This window comes from Phaethon aethereus, assembly GCF_964289735.1.
Source record: "Phaethon aethereus genome assembly, chromosome: 7".
NCBI lineage: Eukaryota > Metazoa > Chordata > Aves > Phaethontiformes > Phaethontidae > Phaethon > Phaethon aethereus.
Window position 1 is genome coordinate 38,276,569 of NC_138583.1, and position 23,516 is coordinate 38,300,084.

A 23,516-nucleotide genomic window follows, 5' to 3' on the forward strand; every position below is an offset into this window, starting at 1 on the left:
GAAAATGTTCTCCACAGTGGGAGTTGTCTGGCATGCTGAGGAGGCACAAGCAGATGAACTCCATGTATTACTCATGGGGACAGTATGCACAACGTATTGGTGTACGCCGGGGAAGCGGCAGACCAGGAGAACTGCTTCAGGGTCAATAGCAAATTAAGTCCATTCTGAATTGTGCCCATTATAGACATTATCTGAGCCACCGGCCCACTCCTTACGTCCCTTTAGTGTCACCTGCATCCTCAGAGCCTCCTGTGACTCTGACAGTCCCAGGATGGAGGTTTCTCCACATCCATACAGAAGGGATACAAAGCCATTGAAGAGCCAGTCAGCCCCCACTCAATATTTCCGTGGTTCAGCTACCTAACACGGAAAGAAAGAATGCAAAATTCAGTAGCGACTGTGTCCAACGAGAAGTAAGCAGAGATGGCCACCCATTTCACTGAACTGAAAGTCAACTCAGAACATTTCAAGAAACCCCATAAATTATTCTATCACTGAAAGAGGATTTCAGATGCTTTTTGTCTCCCGTCAATACAAATCTGGCTGGGCTCAGTAAGTTATATTAAATGCACATGTATCTCCTTCAAGCCACATTTCATGCTCTCCAAACATCTTTCTCTAAATTAGATCCTTTCATATTCCTTGAAAAGCTCAGTTCTTAATTAGGAAAGAGTTCTGATTTTCCATTTTCATTAATTCATTTGATTTCAAGATTTTGAAGCCAGGGTAATTGCAACTAAATGAAACTTATTGAAAAGCAAAAAGATACAATCAACTTCAAACAATGAGAAATTTAAGAATTTTTTTAATGCAAGTAAAGGGTAGGCCTGAATGTCCTGGCTAAACTGAGTCCTTGACAGCGCAACAATCTCCAGAGAAGCAATGATATATGTTTTGCTTCTCTGAATGAACTCAGAGGGTTGGCTAGATTAATGCTTAAATCACTTAATTATTTGGCTTAATTCACATGCTGTTCTTCACTTTCAGATCCCTCCGGCTCCCCTCCAATCACACTGCTCCACTGCACCAGGTCTGTGCCAAGATCTCTGAGCTCAGACTGCATTCTCCCTAAACATCTTTTCATATTATGTGGCTCAGATTAAATCTTCTTCGCTAATTTGTTATTGCAATCACAGATGTGCTTCTGGATTCAAGTTCCCTTTTGCATCACAAATACTGCAATGCAAACCAGAAGTGACGAGTCAGTATCTAATTTCCACTCTTTCAAACTGTAATTTGTCTTTGATGATCTTTTGAAGATGACGAATTAGTTACACAAAGACAGATAAAATATTAATTTTTTTTTAACTAATGGAAGGGGCGATTTCACCCCAGTCTTGGGCTAGTCAAGATAACTTGACAAACTTTCCAAAGCTGCACTTCCAAGACACATGAATCATTTTTATATCCTGGAATATGCCCTGAGAGAAAGAAGGATCTGAAGATTTCCTAGTAAAGCAAGTGATATTGCAAACCTGTGGGCAGCATCTCACATTTTTCTGCTTAATTAGAAAGAGACTTTACTTAGAGATACTCTATCTATACATTTACATTCTCACAGAAAATAAATGACACAAAATAGTGTGGAAAGCTCAGAAAACTTATCTAAGCAAGCACTGCCTAGAACAAAAGCATATGCTGTATTCTGAATGATACCCAGAGATTTAAAGTATTAACGACCAGCATATTTCTTCCTACCAAGGTAAAGACAAAATACAGATAAAAATGCCATTGCCTTTAATATATACACAAAAAAACTGTAAAAAAAAAGTGTCAATTATAAAATAAATTTTAAGAGAGATCTAACTAGATTATAGAAGGCCAATATGCATCTGATTCCTCCTGTATGTAATTTGCTTCAGTATTTCCAATTCCTAACTGAATTTATAGAAAATCTCTTTCTTTTCTTACTACCTATAGGTTCAATACGAATAAGCTATAAAACAATGTTTCTAGAACAAGTTCTGTCATGACATATTAGATAAACTTGTGGGTCTAAAACATAACCCCTGTATCAAGGTTATATAAATTGATATTAAAGCTCAGCAAAGATCTGCTTTACACTAAATCATCTAGAAATAGCACACCCTTTCTCCACTGAAGGGCATGAGGTAAATAACTGAAGAGGAGGTAAAAACAGATAATCAATTATTTCAGTTGGCTTCAGGGTTAGTGCTGAAATTTTCAGTGCCTTAGAGAAAAAGCAAAAATCAATATAGCCCGGTATTTTGAGATAACAAAGAAAGAAACATCTCAAAGGCATTTGCAACATGTGATAAAAGCATAAAGAAAAGTCCACAGTCACCTTCAGCTGCTCCACCACACAGTGTAAACGAACAAAAAATACTCCTGTTTCTTTGCTGAACTGACTGCACAGAGTTAGAAAACAGAAAAATGAAAATTCTGCAGAAGGCTGGTAAAACGTTTCACTTACCCAACCACAGTCTCATGGACCAATGCAGCAAAACAGAATGAGCAAGAATATTTTTCAGTTCAGCCGGTGGATGCTGGAGTCAAATACCCATAGGTACTGTGGGAAAATAGACTTGACAGTAGCTTTGAAATAATGGAAGAAGGCAGCAGTTGCTCCTGCAGCTGAAAGATGAGGAGCAAGTAGAGTTACATGCTGCAAACTCTATTTCAATTGTTATTCATGTATCCGGACCCCTTTCCAAGACCTGCCTGTGCAAAACGCGGGCTACCAGAGCATCCCATCAGGAGAGGAGACTGTTTATCTGCCTTTCTGGACAGCTTTCAGTTGCCTTTATGCTCACACATCATTCAAGCACGTATTTGCAATGTTTCGCCCTCTTCTTGTCACTCTGTTATCTGTATGAGTCCTACTCTACTTTTGCCTGCCTTCCCCAATACCAGAAGCCACTGAATTAGCACAAGTAAGAAAGAATAATAAAGATAATCTGAGACAGTCTATTTTATGTGGTTTTGCCTGAGCAAATGCAATAAAGTTCTGACAACACACTGTTGTAAATGTTAGCGAGAGTCTCAAATTCTCTGTTTCTTATTTCACTTTCAGAGATTTCCACCCCCCAGGATTAAACCCCAATGGAAATTTAAATACAGCAGTTTCCCCAGGGATGGGCTATGGTACACAGAATATTTAGGTAGTTGCACTAGATGAACTGTGTGCCCTATGCTGTCAAATTTCCAACAGCTTTAGAGACTGATTGTCTTCTGATGGAAAGTTCTCACTTTTAGACACCGAGGAGCCTTCCTTTTAGACGTAGAACTACAAACCAACTATCCTTTGTAGCAATCAAAAAAAAAAAAGATAGAAAGAAAACAGAAAAATCGTATTTTCCAGTTTAGCATTGGGAAGAGTTGGTAACCACAAGAGAGATATATTATGGAGGAGCACTGAGTGAAAAAATCTGTTGAACACCTGAAGATTTCTAACAATAAGCCAACCACAGCATTATCTGCCCCTAACACACCACACTCCGCATCCCGTCTACTTCCTTCACAGCTATTGACACAAAACTGCAGAGAAGATATTGAAAAGAAAAAAAGACTCACAACCAGCTCTGGACTGAACATGTTTTCATTCAGATGATCCTTCAAAAAAGACCCCTGAAACGCATCACCATGTCGCCGTTCACTGCTAATTAAAAATAAGACAGCTCTGCAACACAGCCCATGTGATCTACCAGGACTTTACAACCCAAGTGTCCCAGAATGTGTTTTGAATTACTTCATGCTTATTGTAAACAGTTGAAATTGTCATCTCAGGATTTGGTCTATTTATGATGCAGTGCAGTTAAATCCTCTCCTCCTCCCTTCCTGAAAATCTTTTGAAGCTTTGATGCTTCTCAGAGTAACAGATGACACAGATACGAGTCTGCTGCTGCCACCCAACATTGTTTATGGCATTATACTCCCAGAAAACCATCCAAGGGCCTCTGGTGAAGCCTGATTATTTCTGTGTAACAAGTTTTCCATAAAAATCCAGAAAGATATACCAAAGAGACTGCACCCAGCTTTCAAAAGATTAATCTCCCCGTGCAAGTGTTGTTTACAATATTTTACAGCATATACTTTGGAAAGAGGCAATAAGGAAGGTGCTACTACAAGACACAGTCAACAGCTGACATGGACACTGTGTTTTTTCATAACCTGTCTCAGCAGAATGGCTTATACGTCTCTTTCTTGAACCTCAAAAATCCCTTAAAGAACGGATTTTCTCAGGCTGTCTACTACTGTTTTCTAAAATGATCTTGCATGTACGTAAGAGCTTCTAGCACTGCGCAACCGAGCAGCTATGAGGCAGAGATCCCCGCTTATAGATGAGCAACTACAGCACAGAGCAGCTAATTGTTTTGTCCATGATTACTGTGAACTCTGCAGCACAACACAAAATTTAACAAGTCCTTCCAGAGCTATAACTGCTTCCTTCCTGAACCAAACCTCTTCAGGTTATAAATATCCCAACCTCCATGGCATCCTGATCCACCTCAGTGATTTCAGTGTCCATCCTTGAATTAATAATAAAATGTAAAAGAACAAACAAAAGGCTCAACTTATGCTAGGGCATTTTCTCTCGGCTCGGTTGAGACAGGACTATAGTTAATGTTTTAGATATCTATGTATTATTTAGGGTCCTAAGTTGTGCAAAACTAATAATTGGAAGAGGAACAAAATCTATGGGGCAACAAAGCTTTCATCCCAGGCAAGAAATGGAAGTGTTCCCTGTGAAGTTTTAGGTATTTAAGACCAGAAAAATCTAAACCTTATTCTTTGAAATGTAGAGATAGCAAAAGTTTGCAAACCAGGATTTTATAAACGAGAAAGAATGGTCTCCGCTTCACATCAAATCATAGAAAATGTGGCTTATGGGACCTCAGAGGTTCCTGCCCCATGTCAGGATCAACTATACCTCTCTCATTAGCAGCTGTTTCTCTGGTTTTTCTGAAAATCAAGTGCACCCTGAGAGAGTTCAAAGCTTTCTTTCCTCACGTATATGCATGTAAATATGTCCTTTTCTCATTATCTTCATTACTGAGCTCTTACTTGCTGCCTTGTAAGGCCATTCTTCTTGTCCCTGTTAGACGGGGAGCATGTCTACCAGTGACACAGAAACTAATTACTCCCTCTTACTTTCCTGCAGCCATTTTCATGCTGGAAGATTTATCACGTCTCTGCCCAGCCTCTTCCTCTCTAGACTGACAGTTCCAGTTCTTTGGTTCTCGCCATGGGACCCAGTTTCAGACCTCCAACCATTCCCTGCACTCCTTCCTGCGTTCACCCCAGGTGACCCATCTCATTTATTTTAATGGCTGTTCCCCTCGCCAGCAATTACTCAACGAGGATCTGGTATGAACCGCGTCCAGTCTCCAGAGCTGCAATCTCCTGTGAGATTCAATGCCTCAGTGGTCTGGTCCACAGCCTCCCACCTACACTCGTGAGTACCCCAATTATTAATCTTATTAATAATCAGATTATTAATGAACAGGTCTGCACCCCGCTCTTGCTCTTGCGCCATTCAACACGCCTTTTTCTTAAGAAAGCAAGAAGTCCAACCTCTCAGTGAACTATGCACCTAAACTACTGAATTACAAAAAACAAAAAAATCATTAACTGCACTGTGCCGCATATTTAAATGAAATTCAACAACATGAGTGTATGAAACCTTTTGCCTGTTAAAATGTGACATATTGCACCAGGCTTCTGTTTTTTGTAATCCCGAGTCATATAAGTTAGTAGAATGCGAAGAGGAAGGCTTCTGGAAAGGTTCGTTAGTGTCTCTATAAATAGCAAGTGCTCGCCAGATACGAGTACCCCTACGCTGTATCGCGACGCGTCAGCGAACACAGTATGTTTAGAGCAGGACTTTGAAGCACACAGGCAAGCCAGAGTCCTCTGGCAGGTTTAAAAGTACATATAGCCGTTCTGGAAATTTTCATCCAGGCTCATCAACATAGAAGCAGAGACGGGCTCTGCAGGGGTTCCCCCTCCTGTGCCGATTTCCCGAGATGATGAGGGAAGGAACGTTTTAGAGCCGCATCACAAAGCTTCAATGGGAAGTCATGCTCACCAGAAGACTGAAGAGTTTCAGAGAGGAATCCAGGTAGACGATTCATCGAGGTGCACAAGAAAATAACATTCGAGGACTGAATAAATCGGTTACACTTAGGAAAAGAACTAGGAAGAGCAAAGATGCCATATGTGTAGCCGTCCCCTGAGGGACTCCTGAGCAACTGACTCTGGACTGTCTTGGCTGAGGGATGCTGCACTATTCTCAACAGTTACTTGCTTTTACATACCAACTCTATTTTTAAAGAAACCTAAATTTAATGATAAAAACAGATAAAGAAGGTACATCAACTGCTCCCCCCAAAACAACTCAATCAAATTTTAGTTTGCAAATCAAAATTCACAGATAAGAATACCTTGCACATACAAACTTTACCTTAGGCTAAATGCATGGGACAAGTTATTTCCTTTCCGTATATCAAGGCTGTGACAGTGACGTTGCATCAACAGACAAGATACAGCTCCCTAAAATTGAAGAAGCAAATTTGCATATTCTGAGAGATGCAGAAGAATGATTTTGTGGGATAAGTAAAGACAGCAATAAATTGCCATATGACTTTATTTTACGCTGAATAAATTTCTCACTAGATCATGGTAGACTGTCAGGTGCTAGACAGCACACCAAAAGAACAGATCATGAAAATAATTTCACTATTGTTCTTGAGGAATTTTTGAAACTTTCACTGCTATGAAAAGAAAATATAGGCATATAATAGAAAAATATGGAATGTAAAAATGTAAAATGGCATGGTGGCTGCTGAAAAAACCAAAGCATACTGCTGTATTTCCAAATCATTTGGCTTGATTGTGATAGCCAATGTAAAAATTCACATCCAGCTTAAGTAATATACTTTTTGAGACACGGCTTTGTGTTTTACCAGTGATATAGTGACTCGTCGTTCACTGAGAAAAAGAAAGATTTTGCTGGAAAAACAAACCAACATCGCCTTTGAAGACTTCAAGCAGAGACCGGACTCTTCCTCTAAACTGTTTAGTAAGGAAGGCTGTGAAGAATTTTTTGATATTTCTATTGGAAAAAAAAAAAAACAAAACCCAAAACCAATCTCCTTTTGTTACCTGCCCCAAATTATTAGAATTATATGAAATATTGTTCAGCTCTAACACACAATAATGGGGGAGCCCCACAAGACACATTTCATACACATCAGCCAAAATATTTGTAGCAGCTGATCCTGTTGCAATTTTTAAGCTCTTTAATGAGGACACAGAGAATATCCACACTTTCAATCACTGAATACTGGTTTTATTTCTTTTACAACATGCTTCCCCCCCCCCCCCACTGCCTAGTCCTAAAATTAGAATAACTCTATCTACATATATGAAGTTCATGACATTGGCAAGTATGTTACAAGGACGCACTGACAAGATCTCTGTTTCTAAATATAATTTCTTCCTAACAACATGTCCTAGCAAAGCAGAAACATTGATAGGAATTTCACTCAATGGTATATATCTTCCCTCTCAACTACTGGATTTTATGATTTGATTTCAAGACACAATCTTGCTGTAACATTATTCAGCCATTTTTTCCTCACATATTGTTGCAAAACAATTTCAAACCGTGATTTAAGAGATGAATCCTGAGACAAAGCTGGAAAGAGAGTATCTGTATGTGTGTATAGATATAGATCGCAATATGGTATCGATAAGCCTACTATATTGATATAGATATAGAGATACCTACTGGGAAATTCAGCAATGCAGTGAAGGGGCCTTAGGAATCTCTTTTAAAGAAATTGCTTAAATCTAGCTGTAATTCTCTCTCTCTCAAACACACAGATTTGGAGAAATTGCTAAACACTAATTCTGTGAAGGCCAAAGTTAGAGTTGATTTCAATTCTACACATAAAGATTTCTTTTAAAATTACTTATTAAGAGATGTATGGAAGCCTGTTAAAACTAATAAATTAGATTTTAAAAATAAATTGGTGCTTGATGATTAAATTGTATATTTGAGAGCAGTAAAAATGTACACATGAAAGAAAAATACATAATACACTAAAATATTGTTTCTCAAATGTTCCTTAAACTAAGGTGTTTTCACGTCAATGTTAGTCTCCCTCAAAGAAAGATGACAGTGCTAAACTTGGACTGATTTATATGGCTCATCATACACTATAAAAATCTCAATTAATGTTCTTCATAGTACTTACAAGATGCTCTTAAACTGCCTCCAACATTGTAACAGCGAAAATCCTTGTATGCAGCATAGCAAACACTCCTCCTCTTCAATTCTTTGAGAACTAAAATCTTGAATGTACTTATTTGTTCCCTTGTTCTGACAACATGTGTGATTTCACACACACACACACACACACGGCGTCCCTCTTTCCCCCAGAACAGCAAATCCTTGCTCCCTAAAAGTTGTACAGCAAGAGCACGAATACAAATAATTTTTAATCTGAAAAGTCCATTACCAAAATCAAATTGATGTCACACGGCTTGGATTAAACTTTATTCCCATTTTGTAGATGGAAAAGGGCAAGACAATAAAAGGAGAGATATCTGACTGTACAAAGCAAACAATTTAGGTTTCCATCTTATAAAAAAAAAACTCAACTGTTTCTACCCATGTCGTAAATTTGCCCTCTGCTACTCGCAGTGTTCCCAGGTTCCTGATGCTTGGTCTCCATAGAGTAGCAGTTTCCTTTCCTCTCTCGCTCCTGTGGGGATCCTGGGAATCAACCACTTTGGTCTGGAGGGCTCCCACAGATCACAGTTTAAACCAGTCCAGCCCATTCCCTTCATAATCAACACACCATGGCAGCAAGCAGTTCTGCACTAAACTCGCAATGAAAACAGGAGGTCAATATTTTGAAATATCTTTCTATTGCAATTGAAGTTTTTTACAACCAGAAATTCTAAAGTAATAAATAGGTACTCAGTAAAGTATGAAACATAGTACTTTATGTTTAATTATGGGCATGTAAATGGATTTTAATTTTCTCTGCAGTGTGTACTTTTGGGGTTTGCTTTTGTTTTTTACATATGCCACTCACATTAGGGCATGTAAATTACTGTGAATAAATATCTCAATAGCTACTTCACACTAACAAACATGACATCTCTTGGCAGTAAAAGGTTAAAATTCACTTTGCCCTCTGACTATAACAGAAATACCTTTGCAGGCTAATGACTGCAACAGGCTGGTCTGCTCCCGAATAAATATTCTAGGGATTTCCTGAGGTGTTGTTTTGTTTTGTTCCCGTCCCCCCAACTTTTTAATTGAAGGAAAAGAATTTGGAGGGTACAGCCAGCTTAGATGCTATTTCAGTCAAAAACTTGTATATGTTGTCTTTCTATATACTTTTTAAACTGAAAAAATACATTTACACAGCTTCTGGATATTCATTTTATAGGAAAAAAAAAAAATCTTTAAAGCTTATCCAACACATCTCCTTCAGCCAGTTTTCCTTGCCAACTCTTTCTTAGTAATGCCAGTAAATGCCAAAAAAAGTCTGGTTTAAACAATGTTTCTGTCTGTTGAAACCAAGAGAAATGCAGTTTCTGTTGGAGATACTCGATATACAGATCCCTTTTTCTCCTGCTGCTGAAAACACACCCTGACCATGTCGGCGTAGGCAGAAGGGAGTGCACAATATTAAAACAGTAATGTGCTAGAAGTTGCTCTGAAGACAGAATGACACAGTTCCTCATATTGGCTTTTCCCGCAGCACATTCGTTTCCAGAAACTCCCCTCTCCTTTGAAAAAGGCAGATTCAGTATCGGCCAAGGAAACAGTCCTTTCTGGGGCAGGGATACTATGGCTGCTTGGATTAACACATCTAAGAGCTTTTGTCTCATTGTCACTTGCCAGGAGTTGAAGCAGACCTCCTTCAGCGGCATTTCTTTTTCAGTACAAGATGTACTTAATGTGAAAACATCTAGGGAAAGATGATGGAATGGGTGAAACTAAAGTAAATAATGTCATCTGAGAGACACCAGTGTCGGATGTCATCCAAGATCTCTGCCCGAAGGAGCTTGCCATCTTCAACGCTCACGCAAACGAAGCGTGCCGGAAAAGAGCGTCCGCCAGCGTGCAGAAATTAAGCACCTCAGTGAGGAGCTGATCCTCCCATGGCTAGGCAGCAGCTTTGACTGAAACGCTTGCTCCCCTGCTCGTTTAAGTGGCCTCGGGTAACAAATACGATTCTCCTGAATATTAAAATGATCTATAGGCTTCCCTTTAAATACGCAGTGTAAAATGCTGCCACCTCAGAAGGTGGCAAATCGCTCCAGACAGTGATGACCAGCTGGGAAGGGTTTGGCAGGTTCACCTCAAAAAGACTGTTTTCCTGCAGGACTTCTGAAGTGCTCCTCAAAGGATGCGGTCGCTGGAGAGAGAAGGAGCAAACAAGGAGATGAACCCTGCCAAGAAACCGCCCAGGGGCTCCTGGTGGAGGGAGATGGCCGGAAGAGGAAGGGGGAACAAGTTCATTCAGCAGAAGCAAAATAAAGTTGATTCTAAGGCAGGAGACACAGTAAGGGCAAAGGAATGAGGGCAGGACCGAAGAGCACTTCATTTCCTGAGAGTGATTCAAACTTCAGAGGAAACAACATATTAGCATCCTGGGGCTGGGGGCAGCGGACGAAAGGGCGATGACCAAGTCAGAGCTGGAGGTCTAAACGGAGCTTGACGCATTCCCGTTTGCTGGGGAGCAACGAGAGGTGACAAGACCCCTCCTCGGATTCAGTGGCCCCATCAGAGCAACCGTGTGTGCCTAACTGCTGTGTCAGGGTGAGCAAACACGTACTTCAGTGCGACCCGTCGCGCTAGCACATTTGTCCTTGCGCTGACCAGAAATAGCACAAGCAGAGCCTTGCAGGACAGGGATGAGGTCAAGGCCAGCAAAACGCCTGCAGACTCTGGCAGCACCCCCGACACACACACGCGTCGTGCAAACGGAAATGCATCGCACAGGTTATCACCAAATGCATTTCGTCTCCAGTCTCACTAAGCTTCGTCACTCCACTGGGTCCCCAACACCGTAAATCGCAATCGTTTTGTTAAATTAAGCTTTGAAAGCTCCGTTATAATTTAAAACTGTGTCCGTGAGGAAAGAAAGTGTGCAGACAGGACACCCAATTTTCTCAAGGTAGAAACCGAACACAACTTTCTGCTATGATATCGAAATGATACACATCATGTTTACCTCATCTACACAACCTTTTCAAAAATAATTGGCAGATTTTTTGGCCGTCATATTATTTCTAGAACAATACCAACACTTGGAAATCTTTTTTTTGTCAAGATATTACTACTGCATTTTAAAAAAGCCTATTATCAACCCTAACAATATTTTTTAATCAAGCTTCAACCTGTATATAACCTCTATGATTTTTTGTTACAGTCCTGAGAAATGAGACGTATTCCTATAAAAGGAGGTAAATCAACTAGTCTTTGAGTAAATCATATTGAAAAAGAATTGTAATTCAACAACAAAGGCTTCTCAGGCTTGTAACAACAGGACTCAGTGGATCGACCAGCTGGAATTACCTATTTGTCCCTTAAAATATACATTGAGTACAACTCAATTTACTACGGCTTCCTGAGATAAGGGTCTCCATCACAGCATGCGTCAGCAGCTCTTGGTTTCCGTGGTCTTCCCTGCTCAGAGGGCTTTGGACCTTGGAAAGGCCCCAGGTTCTGCTGCTGTTACCTGCAAGCCCTCAGAAGACTCCTTGCCGGAGCTGCACACTCCATATACCAAGAGCACATGGCAGGAGCGAGCCTGCCGCAGGAGTCGCGCCGTGCTCCGTTTGACACAAGGCAATCACAGTAAGAATTAAGAACAAGAGAGATTCTCCTTTTGCCTGTAAAAAAAAAGTGATCATGTGTTCATAGCTGGAAAGTAAAGTATTATTTTAATCCAACACTGAAATTCATACCTTACGCTCGCAAGATCTGTTGCAAGAGACGTGAAATAGCCAAGTATAAGCTAAATTAATTCAATATGAAAATGCCTCAGTACAAGCACTTTACAAACCCAGCTTAATGCTGCATAATTGCAAGAACTTATTTTTAGATTTTAATACCATGTTGAAGGGTTGCTAGCATTAACTGCATCATTAAGATCAAATATTTTTTTCCATTTTATTACGGAAAGTATGATCTGTTTGTTTGTTGGGGTTTTTTTTTTGGTTTTTTTTTTTTTTTTTAAATACCAGTCTGAAAACCCACGGGAAACAACACTGCTTCAACGCCATCCCCTTTCAGAGGAACGTACGAATGGATTCCTCCAGTCGAATCTGAGACGCTACCTCATAGCTGGTGGGTCACAGGCAGCAAACGCACAAAGCGCTTCGGCAGAGTCCCCCGTGCACCACCGCTGGCAGAGGGAGGCCGGGTGGTACGGGCAGGCGGAGCTCGCCCAAGGCTCTCATATCGCTGCCGATCTTTACTGGCCAAGCATGACAAAATCCCTCCCAACAGCTCAGCGTGACGCAAGCTCATGAAAGGGACTTTCACCCTGCCGAGGGCTCCGAGATGCGAAGGGGAGGAGGGGTTGTCTGGTGGATGGTTAATGTAAAACTCTACGGTTTCTGTTCATTGAAGCAGCAACCTCTCTCGACAGTATCTGCTATTTATATTGTGCATCAACTATTGCACAAAAAGTTACAAACTCAACACGCTGTATCACTTAAGCTAAAAATGAAACGGATCATTTTCTGGGATGAATCCCAATTGCTTAACACTTCCCAGTATGCCCAAGCGTTTCAGGCAGGAAATGAATACTAGTATATCTAGTTGAAACTAGGGCACTGATTCAGTGCAGACAGAGAAAAGAATTTCCCCTACTCAATCACCAACACAAAGTTTTTATTGGTGGTCCCAGCTCCAGGAATTTCTGAAGCCTGTAGCTGCTATGTAAGATCCAGCAAGGCCCTAGAACCGGGATACACCTACTGTCATTTCTAAAAAAAAATTCGTAAGTGAAATTATCAGATTGATCGATTGGTTAAACACGGGTACGGGGCTGGCTAGGAAGTAGGGAACAGGTTTTCCGCCGTGAGGACCCCCTCTTGCACAAGCTAAGGTGAGAGGGGTGGCTTTAAGCTGCTTTTGTTCACCCACTGAAGCAATCCAGCCCTACTAGCATAGTCACAGGAATTCAGCCGATACCAGAGGAGGTGACACACTCCCTTTCCTAATAATGCAAAAATGATGCTATTTCTGAATTAAGCAAATGCACACAAGTTATTAAATAATAGAGCCTATTTGAACTGATTAGCCCTCACAGTGGCCCTACAAGGCAGCGGTAGAGGTATAATAAAAAGCAAAAGAAATCACAGATTGTTTACTGGGCTATTAAATTAATGACTACTGAGTTACTAATTAAAGGCTCAAGGAGCAGATCTCCCAGAAAATTCTATCGAGGATTAGTGCAGTTTCTCACACCGCTGAGGCTGTCTGTGCCAAGCTACATTCCCAGCTGATGACACAGCCTTAGCAGCATGCACAGCTCTGCCTCTTATATTTGATACTCATGACTCATAAAAATATGGAGTGGACTATAAATTCTGTTTATGCCTCCTTCTCTCTTAAGATATGTAAAACAACTATGTAAAAGAGCTGTCCTCTCAGTCTTCAAAGACTTGTTTAAGCAGCACTGTATGATTCCCCTTAATACAATTGTCTGGAAGTCTAAACCTTGGTAATTATTTCAAATGAAAAAGAACAGCAGGAGGCTCTGTTGAAGGGAATATAAACAATTATCACTTGCACGAAGGCTATGCCAGTTATGAAATAAACTTGAACGGCTTCGCCCTTGAAAACTCTGAGCACGAAATGAATTATCTGACATAGCAGGCGCCTCAGCTGCGCTCCATGCATCAACCCCTGTGTCAGAGTCACCGAGAACACCCAGAGGTGCAGCAAAGAGGGGAAATGTGAACCGGCACAGAGATCTTGTTAAATCGGGGTCTAACGGGTGCACCAATAACTTCACAATAATACTGAAGCTGGTGTGTACACCGTAAGGATCTGGATGATAGACTGGACTGTGACAGACCGTGCCTACTCTGCCCGTCTGCAAGAGAAATGCAGTAATGCAAGAGCATAAGGATGGGATCAGCTGGGGAAGGCTCACCCCTGCTCGGCAGCTTCGAATATGTTCTTGAATTTCCAGCATTATTCTTGTGACTTTTTAGTAACTTTACAGTTATTTCTTGTTCCTTCCAAGGATTTTTTTGTTTCAATGGCAAAAATCCCTATTTCAGCAGGTGTTGAATTGGGGCCTTACAGTGAAGGCATTAAAAAAAAAAGCAAAAAACTGAAAAGAATCAGTGTAATATCTGATACATTTGATAAATCTGGAGAATCATAAAGGTAACTAACAACTGTCAGAGCAGATGATATTTTTACAGATAATGAGGAATTTCACATTGAGATTCAAGAAATCGGTGTCCAGAATGAGATACAGATGATGCTTGGTTACGAACGCAATCCATAACACCACACTTCACGAATGAGGCAGGCAAAGATGCAAAAGCTACTTCTTTGCAAGCTCATTGAGATGCAATGCATGCTAAGCAGTAAAAAATGGTAATCTTCTGCCACTTTACATGCAGAATCTTTTGAGCTGTGACAAGCGTACACTTAAAAACCAGAAGAAATATGGCCTAAGTATGTATTTATAGCTGGCCTTCATCTTTATCTTTGCATGTCATTGCTAGATTTTATATTCAAAATATAACATAACACCAAGAACGAAATAAAAAAGTGTTGCTACAAGAAAAGAAACTCTGTCTTCTCATCTTTCTTTTCTCCTTTTTTGAAAACACCTCTTCAAGATTTCAACTTACAAACATGATTTATACCAGCCCACCCAAAGGAAGGCAACTGATTCACACTAGCTCAGAATCTGGCCTTGAAAGCTTAAACTTGGTGAAACAGTTTTAATGTTCTCTGAATCCATCCTCCCATCCCCCAGGGGGAAATGAATTTCTGATTTATTTGGATTTAAAGTCATTGGTGTCAGATTCATAGCTGTTCTTCTCCAGGGAACCCTCTGCAGGTCTTTCCATTCTCTCTTCCCACCATGAGCATCTTTCTTTTCCTTCTCTTGTCTCTAACCCCAGCAGCAACAGATCCAAATCTCCTGGTGTGTGGAAAGCCATCCAGCATCTGCCACCAAACAAGAGGTCTAACTCTCTGCAAGGTGGGGGAGAGGTTGCTTTTCCAATATACTTTTTATATAATGAAGTCAATGGCAGTACTTTAAAAGAGCCAGGTGAGGCTCACCACGATTCAAGTGGATTAAGGGTCTAATCCATTGACAGGTATATTGTGTGCACCTACTTTCTTTTAGTTAATTATTTTTAACAAGTTACGCAGCAAAATTTGCTCATGTCCCCTATACATCACCCAAATTTAATGTTAAAAACCAAATTCTCTGCATCATTTGAAAGCAACCTGGACTGGCAACTTGCAAACTCAAAGCAACCTAAAGCATTTCAGGGCTTTCCAGCTTCTCATGTGGCTCTTCAGAAACCATGCTCAGCTCCATGCTGTCTGGCCACGGGTCCTTCAATACTTGCCCAGGTTCAGCTACATTCAAATTTGTCTTTACAAATGGCAATCGTAGCCTGACTGGAGCATACACCTATGCACAGAGCAGTTTAATATCGCATTCAAGTGGATGCGGAGATCAGAACTACAAAAAAGTATGTGCATAAGCATCAAAAGATGCAAAGCATCACCCAGTAAAGAGCGTTGCACCTAACTTGCTTGTATGCTTTTAGAAACCTCAGAGGATTAAATCTTTTAAAGCACTTGATCAGCCTCATGACTACATTTGAGTCCTTGCAGGTGCCAGCGATGGCATTATAGATCCTGCACAGCCAAGACTAGAGAAAAACCCCACACCTGAGTGACAGATGCCACAACCCGAGGACTCTATGTTTACGTGCATAATTGATCTTATCATATATGCACAAAATGCTTTTAATTTCCCAGAAACTTAATGCATTTTAAGATCTGGACTAAACCCTGGATACATAGCCAGCTTCATTAATGAGCGTGTCACTCCGGGAGAATGAGAGTCGGCTCAGGGCAATGGCACGCTGGGATCCCCCCCGGCGTTACAGCTATTTCACGTCTGCCCTGGATGGTCTCTGGCAGGCACCGTTACAGTTATGACTTTTTAAGCATAGAAATAGAGCCAAGAAACCCTTAATGCCCACGTGAAACGTTTCCTGCCTAGTGCTTGTCTCTCCAGGAGAGGGCACGTGCTTCAGGCTCCGGTCTAACGCAACCGATATTACCTGACCTACAGCTCCTGTGATGCAGGGATCTGGCACACGTTAACCAGTGTGTGTCCCTAACGGGGTGCGAGGATAAAAGCTGAAGCCAAACAGATGGTCTTCTAAAAATCTTCCTTAAAGTGTGCTGTGTACTGAAACATCACTTACCCAACTCTCATCAAACTTGGCTTGATTTGCAAGTCTCAAGCCAAGTTTGAAGAAAAATATTCAGCTGGAAACATGTGGGAAAAAAAAGAGTAATTTTCCTGCACTCAAATAATGTAAAAATGAAACAATTTTGTTCAAATCTTAGAAAATTTTAAGAAAAAGAGAACCCAGCCCTCTTGCATTTCAACCAACCACTTGGGGGGAGGAGAACCAAAGCCAACACGGAATGCAAAGTGATGAACAAATGAAAGAGGAGTGGAAAGAGAACGAGGGCTATAATGTATAATGACCTATCAACACCTACAATGCACACAAAATTTCAGCGAAGACGGAAATCCCATCTGCACGGAATATGCACAGCTGTTGTTTGAAAGCACAGAGCAACGTTGCACAATACTTCAGGGCCCTGATTTTGCTGTCACACGCCCACAAATACGGTTACTCATCAGTAGTCCTGACTAGCAACAACTGGGTACTCAAAATAGTAGCCACTAATTTTAGCAGCATGTTCAGGATTAGCAACAGAATATTGTATCCAGTTAATACAAGAATGTAACTGTGTTCCATTAAAATATTCCAACTGAAAATGATCTAAATTTTCTGAATTCAACAAAAGATGCCAGGAGAAATGTTAACAACCACTAACTAGATGAACAGCATCGTACAGCTGCAAAAACATGCATGCATTTCCATAGTAACTTCTCTCAAGTACAGATTTTTTTTTTTTTAAATGTACTTCATTTATATAAAGTGTTTGCATGAGCATATGCATCTTTCCAAAACAAGAAAGAAGCAATAGCGTTTCTGAAATAATTCTCTACCACAGCGAGATCCTGGTCTTGGTCTCTTACAGCTTTGACTTAGGGTAGGGAAGGCAGGGAGAAAAATCGATCTGCCCAGTAAATGATAGGTTCTCCCCCGAAAAAAAACACTACGTTTATACTTAGGGAAACCCAAATTCTTTAAATATAATTTGATTACATGTCTGATTTTAAAATTGGATTTTTCCTACCATTAATTTGTACTGTCGTTCTTGGGAAGTACCTAAGTCATTAGATGTCCTTGAAAAAGTACACCCTAACTGTATTAAAGTAAAACTAGTTTATAGCTAAGTAACTTTTTTTTATCCTTCTCGGTAAATTTAATTTTATTCCTGCTGGTGAGCAGGTTTTTGTGTTTGTGCGATTAGTCAGCATGACTAGTGTCAGCTTTTTTGCTTCTACTCTGCACAGTGCACGGCATAGATGGCCCTCAACGAGAAAGTCATTAGCTTACTAATAATTCCTGACAGATTCTGAATGAGATATTCCAACAGATATTGCAGTGACTCCTGGGGTAAATAAAAGGACAGTTTCATCTTCAAGATGGGGAAGAAAGAGTACGCCGCACTAAATGACTAGCGTGGTTTCTCAGGGACTAATTGTTAAGCAGGAGTATTTACGATCAAAGGATTGGAGAATGGGGCTATCATTGCGAGGCAATTATCTATACACAAATAACTTTAATACTGTGGCATTTTTATAACCACTACAGTATTTATTTTACTATATATTCTATGGCAATACCATTCCCCTGGTTACAAGTACACACTACTTCATAATTATTTTTACTTCATATAAAATTAAAATAAAACAGAGGAACACTTCGAAAGGAGTTGAAGAACAATAGGTCCTATGTAACCACCAACTACAACAGTATTTAGCTTTTGTGCGTTTGATCAATATTTATGTGACAAAACTGTTCATTACTCATCTCCTCTACCAGTTTAAGGCTGTTGTTCTTCCCACAGCCTGATCTGCGCTTTTGTGTATTTAATTTATAACAGTTTCCATGGAAAAGAAGTATTCAAAGAAAAAAAGTGCTGATACAGCACGTGGATCTTTCTACCAAACCACAAATCTTTTCTAATGTTCATCTTAAACTGAAAGCAATTCTGGGAAACAAATTAATGATATAAATCACATTATCATTACTCACACACAGATACTCTGTTGTAACTCAGAAAGCTACAGCGAGTAGCTAAAAGAACTCTGTATGGAGAATGCCTGTTTCTAATTAAATGAGCTAAAAATAGAGTTGCACATACATCTAGGACCAAGCCATCTGCGTTATCTCTCCAAGATAAGCCCTTATATACCCACAGTGATATCCCTTTCATCACTGCAGATACTCAAAACTAGGACTGGCCCTTCTTTCACATTTAGGAAGGGAAGAAGAAAAAGGAAGCAAAATTTTAATCCAGACAAGAGTTTTTGCAAGTCAGATGCCTTGTTTTGAAATCTCTTCTCACACCTACTTCTGCCAATCGGCAGCATGATCCAAAGCCGTGTCCCACAGACTGTGGCAGGAGCCAGGTAGGATTTCTCCGTGAAACGCTTCCCCAGCGCAGTGAAGAAATGGCTTCTAATGGGCTGTCTGGGCCGTTTGCGATGTTTGCGTGATGTTTTTTGCTTGTTCTTTTTTTCCCTTTTTTTTTTTTTATTTTTAACTATTTAAAAATGTAAATTTTCTCTCCTCATTCTGACAACTAAAAGAACAATATAAAAAGTCAGCTGGAGCAAAACCGGACCAGTTTTAACTGGAGTTAAAAAGGTTGGGTACAAGATTCCCGTGACATCTTTGGTAATAATAAACAACAACTACCTGTCTTCATACTTCAAGCACGAGACAAAGGAGACAGAAAACAGCCCTTTTCTCCTAAAACCAGCTACCCATATTATCCGCCAATATGCAAGGGGAAGAAAAGGAGGAAAGCTTATCAGGGCCTGTCAAGAGGGAGAAAACAATCTCTGCTTTGTCAGAGCCAGCGATAGATTATTGCCTTGTTAGGCAACGGGAAAGCGGAGTGTGAGGGGAGACTGGCCCCCGATCCCCCCGCAGTACATGGGACAGCATTTGGGGCCATCTCCCATGATGAGCTCCAGGTAATGCCTCAGGCTGCAGTCAACAAGACAGCATTATTTATGCTTTTCCTTAAAATTCATGCTGTCAGACTGTATTTAAACAAACGTGGTTATTGTATTTGCCCTCCCCTCAGTTTTGGGGCTGTTTTGCTGTTACGTGATACAATTGCAAGCAATGTATGTTAACCTCTTTAAAAAACCTATGTCACTTCATGCTTCCATTTCTGCCATCAGAAATAGGAATGCCACTTTACAGTAAAGAAGTATTAATTTCAGCCAACGACCTTATCCATTTTCTTAAATTAGGTAAGTAACAATTTTAGACAGCAGACTCTCTACAAAAATATAAAAATATTCTTTAACCGATACGATGAAGTAAGTGCATTTACTTTCCCCTAAAGATTTCCAATTGTTATATGCCTTAGAATAAAATAATAGGCAAAATGAAGACTAACCTTTGAATAAATGTCATTTACTGGTCTCCACTGTTCTCCATTCAAAAGGAAGGGAATTGTTATCTCATAATCTTTTGACTGGTCCTTTGGCATCTGCTGTCTCGAGGACTCCAATCTGCTGTCCACATTCTCACCTAGGGACAGGGAGAAGCACTTCGTGTTAGTCGGGAACAGCATCTGACAAGATGAACCCTGTTATGTAAGGGACCTGGCAGCATATTTCAAAAGGAAATAATTCGGGAAAAGAATTAAACCTTAAAACATTGTGGGGTCAATGTCAAAACCTACACAGATTTCTAGGAGAGCTGGAGTTCTGGGAGAGCAGCGTGGAGGTTGGTTAGAGGGTGCGCTTCTGTAGCGGCAGAAGGCAAAGACCGCACATAAGGAGTAGAGATACAAGTTTTGCTGCTCCTATTCCATCATGACAAAGCGATGCTTGAGGTACATAACAAAGTAAGGTTACAATGAGCAAATTTAATCTTACACACATGCTTATCTATCCACACACTGAGATACTAGGATGCAAAGATAAGGAGTTGGGATGCAAGACGTAAATAAAAAAAATTGGAGAGGTATTGGCACCACTGTCTAAATTATTACATTAATAATCATACTAGGGTTTGGATTTTCTTTTCCATAGAAGATGACAGCAGGGGGAATGCAGTAGGTGGCTGCCCGTCTTTTCCACGTCATCATTAAGACGGTAAGCAAGGTGCAGGGATTCGAAAGAGATGAGATTTTATCAGGACTGCTTTTCTGTAATTAAGGTAAGAAATTAGTCTTGATCATTCCACTCCCCGATCTCTCTTCTCCCCATCCCTCTTCCCAGACACAGTCGCACTGGATCAGATTCAAAGCAGGAATGACGGTAGGAGGGGGACGGTGCCCTGGGAGGGTAACTGGAGCTCTGCTCTCCCGGGGGCGAGCAAACCCTGCAGCCGCATGACACAGGCTCCCTAAGGGCAGATGGAGACCCCAGATTTTCCCTTCTGTCCTTCCATTTCTGCGATGGGGTCAGCTGGTCCTCAGGCTTTGCCAGCTGGGGTCACAGCACAGACGTAACAACCTGGTTTGGGGCTCCTGAAAGCTCCAGGTTTATTGCACACAGCAGATTTACCAGGTTTAATCCTCAGTATTTTACTATGCCCCAAACTCCTCTTAATGCACCGTCTTACTCTGCTAAACATGGAAACACGCAGTTGTACTCTGTTTTAACACATCTGAAGCGTGTACAGCGAAAGACGGAATATTTACTTAGCAACCTCAGCACTTCTGTGTGAACAGGCAAGGAGGTCACACAGTACCGAGAACCCCGTAACATCAAGGATGCACATTCTCATTAGTGGGAAAAAAAGTCTGGAAGAGAATATAAACTCTCACTGAAATAATGCCCTACTCCTACACAGTCAGATGACTTCAATTCATCCTACAATGTCAAAAAGCTATTTGCATGCAACGTCTTTCAAGTGCTTTTCCTCTCTCTAAACCGTACGAATGGTATTGTGCCTGTCAAAGCCGAGTCCTAAAAAACAGCACCATAGTACTAGAGCTGGAAATGGTATTGAGAATAGATCTTGAAGAGAAGATGGGGATGGCTTCCAGGTGCTGTGGACAGTCAAAACGCTGGGGGGGTTTGCCACACTCTTGACCTACCATCACACTGAGCCCTCTGGTGCATGTGGACCCCACGAGGATGAGACCTGAGTCTCTGCAGGTGCTCTAGGTAAGTGTCCATTCTCCATTAAGACAGAGAAAGGCCAACATTACCTTTCTTCCTCCTTCCCCACTGCCTTTGTGCTAGAAGGTGCAGAGAGAAGGTGACGGGGCAGCGTTTTAGCACTAAACCACGTCTTGGGGCTGAACTATGTGCGGGAGTGAGAGGAGAGCAGTAGGGTCAGACCTGCCCAGTGCTCAGTACTGCCATCCCAGCCACCTGGCCTACCCTCTCCGGTCACCTAACACTCTCTGAGGATCAAGAGCTGTGTTTTGAGCAGAATGAGCCCAATTTAGTCACTGTTAGAATTAGCTTAAAAACATCTACACAGTCATTACAGTTAAGGCGACGTGAGGGGAAGACAAGTTTGGTATTTTCCAGCACGCTTTCAAAGATATGACACTCTCCCTAAAACACCAAAAAAATACCAAGATAAGAAGATAAAGTATATTGGTGAGAGGAAAGTTCCTTGTTATAGGAGTGTTCCTGTAGAAAAAGTATTCTCACCCCACGCTCAGCGCAGCCCAAGCCCAAGCGACAGCGGTCTGGAAGGACGCAGTGTCAGCCCTAAGGGATGCTCCAAACCCTGCACACGACGGGGTTCACCCCTGTGGAGGCTGATGAGATACCATCTCATCTGCCTAGGAGGGTCTAGACAGAACCTCACAGCTCTTTATTCTGATTATCGAGCATGAAGCTCCCTGCACAGAACAGAAATTTATGAAGCGTATCACAGAGAAATGAGAAAAGTTTGGCTCTAGCCCTGATTTTTTTTTTTTCCTTGGCTCACTAGAGCAGTCTCAACTACATGAATTAAATTACTCAGGCCCTTCTATTATTTTGTAGGATTTGTATTCTGAAAGTTTCACGAGATCGAAATTTTAAGAAACCTTATGAGCATACTTTCCCTCCCACGTATGCCTTGTCTGCATCGCTTCTGTGCAGGCTTACACCATGGAGCTGCAGCTCGATATCAGGAAGCATCAAAGTCCTTCAGGTATTCCTACGTGTGCAAGTTGCCTTTCTTATTAATTCTGCAAAGCATTAACATCACAACATTATCCGAAACAGAAGAAAAACGGGGAAAAATTTGTCCACAGATCTGTTATTCCCTCAGACATGGCATGGTCCAGAAAGTGCAACTGCTAGAAAAATATCACGGGAAAAGGGAACAACGTCTACGCAAAGTGCATTCAGTTTTGCCACTCCTACTTCTATTCCATCACGACAAAGCGATGCTTGTGATGCATAAGAAAGTAAGGTTACAATGAGCAAATTTAATCTTACACACATGCTTATTTATCTGCACACCGAAAATGCATATTGTGCAGAAGTGTTGATAGTCTGGAGACAGACATCAAGACAGGTTTATAGGCAGCAGTTATATCTTTATTGGAAAAGATAATTTATTTGGGGGAAACAAGTCAGACAAGCTTTAGGGTTTGCAAACCCTTCTGAAGCCATAGCATTTATAAAACACAAGATCAATTTCTGTCTAGTTGCTTTCCTTCAGCCAAATATTTTGCTGCTTATCTGAATGTTTTTATTTAAATTATTGGGTGCGATAAAAATCACAGCTTCCTGCAGAAGGCAGAGAAAGCACTACAGCCCAGTCGTGGGGCCTCATTCTGAGGAGCACTTGGGCACATGCTTAACGTTATGCACTTGCTTAACTCCCAACTGTCCTCACAGTGATCCATGCTCATTACAGTTTCCTTTGTAAATCAAATAAAAATGCTTTTTTCTGATTTAAGGTCGTTATATTTAGGTACTATGTATATTTCTGAAAGACCACAAAATGAAGAAACCTGTATTACTGATAGATAAACTCTAGATAAGTCTTTAAATATGAAAGTAAGGGGAAGATAAAAAGGTAAATCCTTTAAATAGGGTTCTGCAGCCTGATTGCAAAGCTTCAAAAAACACATTGCAGAAAATAAGGGAACACAGCCAACGAAGAGC

General features: G+C 40.8%; 1 protein-coding gene across 2 annotated transcripts in view; it reads right to left on the bottom strand.

Moving 5' to 3' along the window:
• ADAM12 (ADAM metallopeptidase domain 12) overlaps positions 1 to 23,516 on the bottom strand; it is a gene marked incomplete at its 3' end in the record, with an annotated part of 184,960 nt that overhangs the window by 147,255 nt on the left and 14,189 nt on the right. For both annotated transcript variants that reach the window (XM_082002344.1, XM_082002343.1), the window contains exon 2: positions 19,841 to 19,974. In XM_082002344.1, coding sequence (XP_081858470.1) covers positions 19,841 to 19,974 — 134 coding nt within the window. The remainder of the gene's footprint in view (positions 1 to 19,840; positions 19,975 to 23,516) is intronic.